The 11,873-nt window shown below is 43.3% G+C and overlaps 1 protein-coding gene across 1 annotated transcript; it reads right to left on the bottom strand.

Annotated features, from left to right (window-relative positions):
* Positions 1 to 3,042: 3,042 nt before the first annotated feature.
* On the bottom strand, positions 3,043 to 11,100 carry COA5 (cytochrome c oxidase assembly factor 5). The gene is made up of 3 exons (XM_081949264.1): positions 10,904 to 11,100; positions 4,804 to 4,887; positions 3,043 to 3,283 (listed from the first exon to the last, which is right to left on the bottom strand). The coding sequence occupies exons 1-3, from the start codon at positions 11,003 to 11,005 to the stop codon at positions 3,242 to 3,244; spliced, it is 228 nt and encodes a 75-aa protein (XP_081805390.1). The 5' UTR covers positions 11,006 to 11,100; the 3' UTR covers positions 3,043 to 3,241.
* Between the last annotated feature and the right edge of the window lie 773 nt (positions 11,101 to 11,873).

Genomic DNA, 11,873 nt, shown 5'->3' with positions numbered 1-11,873 from the left:
CTTGTACGATGCTCAACTCTCAATAAGATCCATTCAATACTTCCAAAGCTGTTCCTGATCATCTTTGCACCTACAGTCACTTCAAAATGACTCTTTTTCTGAATAACGGCTTTTAAATGCACACAATTGAAGAAGTCTTCCTTAAAATCAGCTTGGTTCCCTATGGGGTATTTTGAAACAGGAAAATAATTCCTTTTAGTTCACATTAAGAGCAATCAAGATTACGCATTAAATTGAAAAGAATATACATGCTATCTGTTTGCAATAGGAAGGCACAAGTTGCGGTCATGTGATGTCACGATTGAAGACCTGGCTGATTTACTTAGCACCAGCAGCAGAACAGATGGTATAAGTCTGGTGTGAAGATGTGATGTTTCAGTGTACAACTGTGTTGCTTAGCAATGGCGATGCTGGTCCCAATTGTGGAGACCTATGACTGGTTTTCACACTTATGACCACTGCAGCATCCCTGTAATCATGAGATCAAAATTCAGGTGCTTGACAACTAGAATGTATTTATAACAGTTACACTTTCCTGAGGTCATGGAATCACCATTTGTAACCTTCCTAGCCAGGTTCCGGCAAACAAAGTCACTGGGAGAAGCCAAATTCACTTAACAACTGCAATGATTCACTTAACAATTGCAGCAAAAAGGTCATAAAATGGGGCACAACTAACTTAACAACTGTCTTGATTAGCAATGGAAATGTTGGGCTCCATTGTGATTGTACCTGTGAATACTGCATTTTTTTACTGTAAAGCCTTTTAACAAAAGGCAAACACAGGGAATCTAGTTCCAATACAGTATGTACGTATGTACGCTGCCGGTTCGCACCAGTTTGGGTGAACCGGTAGTGGCGGCAGTGCAAGGCTCCGCCCACCCACCCAGACATCATCACAGACATTCTATGCATGTGTGCGCTCCTGCTACTGAACCAGTAGTGAAGATAATAGGATACCATTACTGGTACGTATGTATGTATGTATTTATTTATTTATTTATTTATTGGCAAACAGTAGCTGGAATTATAGCATCCTGGTCTTCTAGATAACAAAATAACAGAGTTGGAGGGGACCCTGGGGGTCTTCTAGGCCAACCCCTTGCTCAAGAAATCCTATACTATTTCAAAAAAGTTGTTGTCAGAGTCTTCTTAAAAATCTCCAGTGTTGGAGCACCGAAAACTTTTGTAGCAAGTCGTTCCACAGATTAATTGGTCTCATTGTCAGGAAAAATTTCCTTAGTTTTAGGTTAGTTCTCTCCTTGATTAGTTTTCATCCATTGCTTCTTGTCCTGTCTTCAGGTGCTTTGGAGAATAGGTTGACTCCCTCTTCATAAAGGCAACCCCTTAGATATTGGAACAGTGCTATCATGTCACCTGTGGTCTTTTTTTTTCATTAAACTAAACATACCCTATTCCTGCAACTGTTTTTCCTTTGTTTTAATCTCCCCTAATCATCTTTGTTGCTCTTCTCTGGACTCTTTCTAGAGTCTTAACATCTTTTTTACATTGTGGTGACCAAAACTGGATGCAGTATTCCAGGTGTGTTCTTACTAAGGCATTATTAGAGCAGGGAGGCAAGGAATGCTGTGGGTCCCATCCCCAAGGGAGATACACCTCGTGGGACCCAGAAGAAGGACCGTCTCCGTTGTGGTTTCCTCTCTCTGGAACATCATTTCCCCCAGAGATTAGAACGGCCCCCACTCTAATACTCTTCCGGAAGGCGCTGAAGACTTGGTTCTGCCAGCAGGCCTAGGGAACCCACAGTGGGATTAAGCCCATTAAATGGCTCATGTGATCTGCTGTCACTGGGGGGGGGAAGGTGGGAGAGTGACTTTATTGTATTAATTTATCTGATTCTTTTATTAGTTTTATTTGTTTAATATGGTTTTAAATTATGTAAGCCGCCTTGAATCACCATGGGCGAATAGGCGGCAATATAAATTTAATAATTATTATTATAAAGTGCTACTAACACTTCATGTGATTTTGATCTCGGCATGTCAAACATTCAGAAAATACCCAACGGATTCTGCTGGTATGTTCCTCCCACTCCCACTCCCCAGAGAAAATGAAAGGAGAAACAATTATTTACATAGTCATTTATTTTTTTAAAAAATACACTCTAATCATGTGTGGTGCTATGTATTATATAAAGAAACATCAAATGGTTATAAAAATGAAACACGAACAAAACAAACTCATTTTCTGAGAGTCTGGAGGCACAAGAGCGTGGCCCTCTCACATGAGTTCCAGAGGGTCCAAAATTGTGCGAGAGCACATTAGGATGTCTTGCATGGTCTCCACAGTCTCTGAAAATCTCATGAGAACAGGGCGTACTTTTGAGAATAGTTCTTGGGTATGATGAACGAGTGATACTCAAAATTTTACTGGAGAAGCACAGACACTTCTTGGAAAACACGATACCCTAGTAGTTGTGAGCAATGTGTTGTCAATTTCTACCATAGTTGGTTGTCTGTAATTTCATCACAGAAACCACATATAAAAAGTGATTAGAGGTTTAGGTATCAATAGCAAAATGATGGCGCGCAGGAAGAATATTCCTGTAGAATATTCATTCTAATAAGCAGCGGTATGTTTTGGAGAAAAAGTAAAACCCGCTAGCCTTTTCCAGTCTGCTGTCCTTAAGATGTGTTGGCACCATAGCTTTAAACAGTTCCAGCTGAAGGCCACAAATTTTAACCATTTTCAAATGAGTTTTAGAGCTTGTTTTCTAAAATTGCAGTGTTTGTAGAAAATGAGTTCCACCTCGTTTGCAGTAAATACATTTATCTACTTCAGTGGATACCAGCCTACATTATACTATATGACTCCACACTTGTGTATCTTTTCCAGAACTAGAACAATAATTTCTTATGAGAATAAGCTGCCTAATTAATTTGGCATTTTTGCAGAACACTTGCTAAAAGACTAAAAAATGTAAGTACAATCATATCACATATTGAAACATTAATATTATAAAATGAATCAAACTATACAATAATTCAGTTCCAAGGAAAATAATACCCAACATTAAAGAGATCAATTGAAATTAAAGATTTTATTTACAATATTATAGCCACAAAACTGCCAGAGTTGATTTTCAATTCAGTATCTCTAATATGCACAGTGACAATCATTTCATGATATCACATCCAGGAATAGCTTCGAAGGAAACCCAGAGAATTCTGGTCTTTCAATCTGCCAAAATATCCCCAAGATTGCTTCTTAAAATGCAGCTTCAATATCCTTTTATTCCTCTGAATCTTGTTCTGTTATCCAACTTTAAAGAAGAAAAATAAATATAAGTAAAAACTACTAACTTTTTATTATATAAAACATCCTATAACTAGTTATTTTAATTTAGGAAGCTTATAAGAAAATATGGCAATATTTAGCATATAGTCCAGATTGTATTTTCTGGAAGGAAATTTCCTGGGAGAAATTCTAAATGGATAAATTTTTTACTGATCAAAATAGTTTAAATTAAAAGTAAATTCAACATATTTAAAAATGCCAACAAAAGGAATATGTTCAGCAGTTATACAATAAGCACTTAAAGCTATTCAAATTTGAATAACTTTTTTGGAAAGTCATGCTTGTAATTGTCTTCACATCCATGCATAATTCACTGGATCTTATATAGTATTTTTTTTCCAGAATTTTATGTTATAGAATTAAAACAATAAGTTCTTAGTGAGTGTTGGGATTCATATGGAGAAACAATATTAAATCTATGTTGTCCAGGTTGGCAGGAAGTAAAAGATAAATATTACTATCTTGAATCAGTCTTGTAAGCTCAAAAATAAACAAATGCACTTTTTTAAAGAACCCATTTGATATCTTCTTGCCTTTGCTTTATCTGGGATTTCTAAAACTACTGTTGATTAAGAAAGTCATAGCCTGTATATTGATTAATAAGCAAACATAATCCTTATGTTATCTGCAGCTGTTTTTATGTTGTTATGGTGTTTTGAAATTTTGGCTGTTTCATCTTGTGTTTATTTTGTTTTAATTGTTAGTTGCTCAAAATCATGTATACGAGTTTGATAACAATATAAACCTATTGAATAAATAAAAATGTAGGCTGAAAAACTAAGAAAGGTTGCCTGTACTGATGGCTTTATATTACATAAAAAGTCTGGGTGGAGATCTTCTCTACCCACTCAGCTACCTCCAACGTAATAGGCTCCAGGCTAAGCAGCAGAGCCAGGTTTTCAGGCTCTTCTGCAAGGCCAGATGTGTGGGAGGTGGACCTCACTTCCAACAAGAGAATATTCCAGAGGCTCTTTTCCTGGACCCCACTAACTGAAATTCTTTGGCAGATGGGATCTGAAGTAGGCCCTTTCTGCTGGAACCAGTGGAGTGGACTAGCCTTATTGGAGTGATACAGTTCCTCAGATATCCTGGCTCCATGCATAAAGAGCTTCAAAGGTGATGACCAATACCTTGAATTGAACCCAGAGGCAAACAAGTTTATTAACAAGCAATAGAGGTTTCTCTTTTTTTTTCTTCTAAGACAGTAGTGTGTGACTCTACTCACATACCCAGGGATGGGCTGAGCTTCTAATGACTTCCACTGAGTTACAGAGAATAAAATTAGCAGGTTGCAATTCACAACACAGGAAAATTGAACAAATAAATGCCTTAATCTGATGAAATATACATATTTTGACTGTTATCTACAAGTACATCCCACTTTGCAGAGAGGAGGTAGTGATTTATGTAAATCAAAAAAGCAAGCTCAGCAGCAGCCCCTCACAATTTTGCATTTTTCTCAAGGGGTTCCTCTTACAAACTTACCAATGATCGTCTGCACTCAAACATGGAAATGAGCAAACCTCTGCAATGTCCTTCCTTCAAGCATTCTTTGGCACTCTTCCCTTCCTGATATAAAAGATACCCAGATAAAAGATTCATTTAGAAGTTAGAAAAAAATTATATTATACATAATCTTTCACATTTTTTTCCAATATAAGCAAAAGCTAAGAATGACCAAAAAGTAAAACTTGCTAAAAATAAAAAAAAATCTTGCATGAAGAACAAATCTGTCTTCATATACCCTTCCTCAAGATGATTGTAGAAGGCCCAGAGAAGTTTCACAAGAATAGATCTAAAATTGTGAAGGACAATCCCAATAGTTTCTAGGTTTGATATTAATAAAAGCTGGTTGGACTTATATTTCAAAAACCATTCTCAAGGCTGGGCTTTTTCATATGGGCACTCTGTATTGGATCATACTGAATCTAACAGTATATAATTTGCTGTATGATAAAATATTAAAATTCTTTGCTCCCATTCAGCAATAGGCAACACCTTGTCATAATGTGCTGTCAAGCCCTTATTTTACTACATGCCAGATCTATTTAATGCTCTTTTAAACTTTCTTTTAACAAGAAAACTTATATAAACATTGGCGTGATGCAAAATAAGGTCCCACTTTTAGAGTCATATTTATTTCCAGGCATACCTTTGACTCATTGAGAACATGAAGATACTTGGGGCTGGGGATTGTTCTTTAGTAAATAAATGTTTTGTGATTGGCCAATCACTGAAGCAGCTATTTGTATTTTTATTTGTATTCATAACATATTGTACCATTCTAAAAGTGACCTTGGTCCAGGAGGACTGTTTACCTATGCTTATCTCATTTTTTTTTAAATTGAGAGGACAGAAAAGACATTCTTTTAGCAGTCTTCTTTCCATGTTTTCTTATGGTTTTATAAGGTACATTCTTATCAAACAAGATCACTACATACTTTTTTACTGTAGACCCTCATAAAGTGTATGCACCTTTTAAAAACAAAAGCTCTCTAGCTGAAATAACTTGTTACACTCATATCAGAAATACTGTTCAAAATTTACTGAGTTTAATATTTCTCTTCTTTATATATGCAGCCTAACAGTCTTCTCAGAAGGGATTGCACATTAAGTCATTTAAAAACGAAGTAGGAAGGAGACCCCTTCAGGAAGAGCAGTGTAATGAAATAAATACATCCTATTAGCTGTAAGATGGAAAGGAAAAACAAAGTATGTATGTCTAACACACATGAAAAGAGCTGTTTCTATTAATGTTAAAACCCTTTCACACAAAATGTTTCTCTTCTCCTGGCTTCTCCTCCTCTTCTTCATATTTCACATGAATATCTTAAAATACTTATTTAAAACAATTATATAACCACCCATCTTCTAACAGACTCTGGATGGCTCCCAATCACAAGTTAAAGCAACATATCAAACCTTATTGAAACTATAAAACTAAACACATGAAACAATTTAAAATAAACTGCAACAGGTTATTAAGAATTAATACTTGAAAACTACTTTTTTTCTTATAAGATATAATCAAACGTAATTTCTGCAAAGTTCAAGGTTTTCCTAAGTAGAACATGCACTGCACCAGGGTATAAGTGTTGTCATGGAAAGGGGCTGATTCAAATCCAAATTTGGACTAGACTAGATTAGACTTCTTTATTGGCCAAGTGTGATTGTTTCTCATTGTTTTCTCATTGTTGTGTATAATGTATAACAATGATGGCAGCAAATCTGGATTACTAGGAGCCAAACGCTCCCGGAAAGAAACTCCTTCGTCTCTGCCATGAAAGCACTTGCCCCCTTGATCAAAAAGGCTACTTTTTAATGTCGAAGCCAATACTTTTATTTGGCGGGATGGACGGCCCTCTAAGGAAGCTGGCAGCCTTTCACAGTCAAGTCACCCATCCAGGCTGGCTCATCTTCTTTTGCAAAAGAACGGAATGTAAATGCCAATGGGAGATTCTCAGTCATCCAGCTGGTGGTTGTCCCAAGGGTGCTTTTTAAAAATGTTTTATTGATTTTATTTATATTCAATCCAATGTTCATCAAACAGTGTTTGCTCTGGGTACAGTAACGTTTCATCAGTCATAATATTCATGTTTGTTATACCATTCATCCCCATAATAGTCGCAGTACAGTAACATAGTGATGTAATCACAATGATACTTCACATCCTCTGCTTTATTTATTTATTATTTATTTATTTTATTGAACTTATTAGTCGCCCCCTCTCCCCACAGGGACTCGGGGCGACGTACAGAGCAATAATCAAGATAGCACCATAAAATCGTGCAGAGGAGGTAAAAATAAGTCCATAAATAAGCATACTTACAAAGTTTAAAACCCCAAAAATATTAAAAACAAAATTTCCCATTGTAAAATGACCTGGGGTGGCAAGATAGTAACGTTATGCCAGGCCGGCTTGACAAAACAGGTAGGTCTTCAGCTTCATACGGAAGGAGCGAAGATCGGTTGTTGTCCGGATGTCTGGGGGGAGGTCATTCCAAAGGGTAGGGCCCACCACAGAGAAGGCCCTACTCCTGGGCACCGTCCCCAGGCACTCTCTAGAGGACGGCACCCGGAGTAGCCCCTCCCTGTGTGAGCGAGTGGGTCGCAGGGATGTATGGGGCAGGACGCGATCCCGCAGGTAACTAGGCCCTGTGCCATGGAGCGCTTTGAAGATGGTAACCAGTACCTTGAAGCGCACCCGGTAGGCCACAGGAAGCCAGTGCAGCTCGCGCAGGATAGGTGTTATATGGGAGAATCTCGATCTCCCCATAATAACCCGCGCGGCTGCATTCTGGACCAACTGCAGTCTCCGGGCACACCTCAAGGGGAGCCCCATGTAGAGAGCGTTACAGTAGTCCAGGCGGGACGTCACCAGCGCGTGAGTGACTGTGCGCAAGGCCTCCCGGTCCAAAAGGGGCCGCAACTGGCGCACGAGGCGAACCTGGAGGAACGCCCCCCTTGCCACGGTCGCCACGTGATCTTCTAAGGTCAGCCGATCGTCAAGGAGGACGCCCAAGTTGCGCGCCCCTTCCACCGGGGCTAATTGCTCATCCCCGATGGTCAGCGATGGAATATGCTGATTGAATCGGGAAGCCGGGAACCACAGCCACTCTGTCTTGGAGGGGTTGAGCCTGAGCCTGCTGTCATCCATCCAGACCCGTACGGCTTCCAGACATCGGGTCATCACTTCGACAGCCTCGTTGGGGTGGTTTGGGGTGGAAATGTACAACTGAGTATCATCAGCGTACAGATGGTAACTCACCCCAAAACCACGGATGATCTCGCCCAGCGGCTTCATATATATGTTGAACAAGAGAGGCGAGAGAATCGACCCCTGTGGGACCCCACAAATGAGGGGCCTTGCGGTCGACCTCTGCTCCCCCGTCAACACACATTGCGTCCGGCCAGAGAGGTAGGAGTGGAACCACCGTAGCACGGTGCCTCCAATCCCCAACCCCTCCAGCCGGCGCAATAGGATACCATGGTCGATGGTATCGAAGGCCGCCGAGAGATCTAATAGAACAAGGATGGAGGAACAACCCTCATCCTTTGCCCTCCAGAGATCATCCACCAACGCGACCAAGGCCGTCTCCGTGCTGTGACCGAGTCGGAAGCCGGACTGGCGCGGGTCTAGATAATCATCTTCCTCCAGGTGACGCGGAAACTGCTGAGCCACCACACTCTCAACAACCTTTGCTAAAAAAGGAAGGTTGGAGACAGGACGATAATTTGCTAGTTCCTTTGGGTCCAGAGAAGGCTTCTTGAGCAGGGGCCTGACCACCGCCTCTTTCAGGGCGGCCGGCATCCGGCCCTCCCCCAACGAAGCGTTCACCAGCCCCAGTAGCCAGCCTCGTGAGCCCTCCCAGGAGGCCAGCACCAACCAGGAGGGACACGGGTCCAGTAAACATGTGGTGGCCCGCAGTCGCCCGCGCAACCTGTCCAAATCTTTGATGACAACAGGGTCAAACTCCTCCCAGCATGGTCTCTCAAGACTAGTCTCGGACGTCCCCACTGGAGCACTGGAGTGGGTCCAACCTCTCCGGATATGATCGATTTTATCCTGCAGGAACTCTCCAAATTCCTCTGCCCTGCCCTGCAATGGGGGGTCCCGCTGCTCCTGTGACAGAAGGGAGCGGGTCACCCGAAACAGGGCAGCAGGGCGGTTCTCTGCGGACGCTATAAGAGTGGCACAATACTGACGTTTGGCCACTCTTATTGCCACAAGGTAGGTCCTTATGTAGGCTCTTACCTGTGTTCGGTCAGCTTCGGAGCGGGAGGATCTCCACTTACTCTCCAGGCGTCTCCTAAGGCGTTTCATCGCCCTTAGCTCCCCGTTAAACCAGGGGGCCCGGGTCGATCGTGGCCGTCGGAGAGGCCGCAAAGGCGCCACCCGGTCCAAGGCACCGGCAGCCGCACTATTCCATGCGGCTACCAGGTCCTCAGCCCGGGAGCGGGACAGGTCAGCAGGAAATGGCCCAAGCTCAGCCTGGAACCTATCCGGTTCCATCAGGCGCTTGGGGCGGAACCATCTGGGATAATCTGGTTCCGCCTCCCCGCGGTGGGGAGTAGCGCCAGGGAAGTCAAGCTGGAGAAGTGAGTGATCTGACCATGACAGGGGCGTGATGACTAAATGCCCTCTTCCCAGATCACTCGTCCACTGGTCGGAGACAAACACAAGATCCAGAATGTGGCCTCGCTCGTGAGTGGGGTCCTGAATTACTTGAGTCAGACCCATGGCTGTCATGGAAGCCATGAATTCCCGGGCTACCTCGGATGCCTTTCCCGTTGACGGCAGGTTGAAATCCCCCATCACTAGTAGTTTGGGGGTCTCAACCGCCATCTCCGCGATCCGCTCGAGGAGCTCGGGCAGGGCCGTTGATGTATGGCGGGGAGCCAGGTATACTATCAACAGGCCCAACTGACTCCCTGGACCCCACTTTACGCCCAGAGACTCACAACCAGATGTCTGCGACACAGTGAATTCTCTCGGTGCCAGATCGTCCCGGATGATAATTGCTACCCCCCCACCCCTACCTTGGGCCCGTGGCTGGTGGAATACACGGTAACCTGGAGGGCACATTTCCCTGAGGGGCAACCCCCCCTCCGGGCCCAACCAGGTTTCCGCTATTCCTGCGAGGTCCGGCTCCCCCTCTGTGATCAAGTCACTGATGAGGGGGGCCTTGTTAACCACGGACCTCGCGTTACATAACATCAGCCTAAGGCCCAGGCTCTGCTGATCCTGTCCACCTAGTCTGCGGGGGTTGGTGCAAGCGACCGGGCGTATCCAGTGGCCCCGGTCTGCCAACCGACTATACGTTCTTCTGGTGTCCTCGCACCTGCCCCTCCCTACGACCGTCGTGATTGGAATTCCCCTTATAGGGATGTTATTTCCTCCCACCCGCTCCGCTTCGCTACCTTCCATCTTGACCCCCCCTTCCGTCTTGACCCTACATGTTGGCCTGGTTGTATCCATACCCCAGGGCCAAACCAACCCTCCCCGCTCCCTGGAACCCCTTAAAAGCTTTACAAAACATTTTACTAAAAAACCCCTAATCCCCCGCTTCCTCCACCTCTCTGGGTTAATAAACCCCTCATTGAGCCATTCTCCTCTTTAAGATTTCCTCTTTTAATATTCCCTTCCCTTTCTAATTTCAGTCTTTCTTATCTGACAGTCATAAGATCAAGTTTGTCCCATTTCAAAAAAGAACAGAACGTATAAGGAAAAACAAAAGCACGGTAAAATAAGGAGGGGGGTGAGAGAGGCCGCTCAAAATAACACCAGGAAAAGGGTGTTTTTTCAAAAGGCAGCTGGACTCTCAAGAGGCAGGGCTAACGACCAGATGACTTGCAAAGGAGTATAAATCTGTCCATTTCCCACCATTCGGTCAGAACGGATGAAGCCGCTTAGATGCGAAGCGAAACGTCTTCATAGAAAGCAACGAACGTCCAGTTGCCTTTTGGGAAAAAGCACCTTTGGGGCAACGGGGTGTCGAGAGGGCCTTTCTCTACCCCGCCGCCCCATTTCCTCGGCTGCCCAAGCGACGCCTCGAGCTCCCTTTTCCCGCAGCCTCCCAGCTACCTTGATGACGCAGGGACACTCCAGCAGGCAGGACTTCAGGTCCTCGCGGACCCCGGAGCACGCCCGCTTGTCCTCCTCTTTCCCTTCGTAGTATTTCGGCATGGCGGCGAGGCGTTTCTGGCTTTCGGCGTCCGTCACCCGCGGAGTCACTCGCAGCTCCGCAACTTCCTCAGCCGCAAGAACTACGCTTCCCGACAGCCACCACGTTCGCTCACCTTTCACCTATTCCTGGAGTTACGAAAAGTATAGAAAAGGAGTCCTGTTTACGTGGGGAGCCTCGTTTTCAATTGGAGGCTATGCTTACGTGCCTCTCCCGCTCCCGCGAGAAAACGATCCGTAGACTTCAGTGGGAGAAGTCAATATTTAGATGTAGGCGTTGTTTGATAGGACTTTATAGGTTTGGAGGGGGATCTTATTATAAGGTTGTTCGATTTTTGTTTGATATGCATCAACGTATTAGCAGGTTTCATGCGAAACTCTTTTAAGCTAAAATGTAGTGTAGTAAATCAGAAATCGTTTGTTAATTATAGTGAACACAGTCAATTGTGGTCTATTGTGTAATCTATGATTGGCTTAGTCTGTCGCATAACTATGTCTTCCCCTTTTTGGTATGAAAAATAGCTCTGTTATTGAAAATCTAGTATCACCCTTACGTTGCATAAGTGTGTGCGGTAAACTCCAAATAACTACCTTTGAACGGCAAAAAAGAGACATAAATAGATAACAAGCAAAGCGATGGGGAGTTGGGTAACTCTTTGCTTCCGCAATCTAATACCGGTTTGGTTTTTGATGGTCGGAATTCTTTCCCACAGTAGGGTAGTACATACACATATTGCGTTATATGCTTTCATTCTAAAAAATATATGACTAATTATTTCTATCCGTGGTCCAATATTGTTTACATCAAATGGGAATAATGAGATTGAACTAAATGCACGTTTTAAATAAAAAATACAATGGTGAGTCGCTT

Source organism: Natrix helvetica (assembly GCF_964273705.1).
Source record: "Natrix helvetica genome assembly, chromosome: 3".
In the NCBI taxonomy this organism is placed as follows: Eukaryota; Metazoa; Chordata; class Lepidosauria; order Squamata; family Natricidae; genus Natrix; species Natrix helvetica.
The sequence above is the reverse complement of the archived record's forward strand: the minus strand, read 5'-3'. Positions and strand labels throughout refer to the sequence as shown.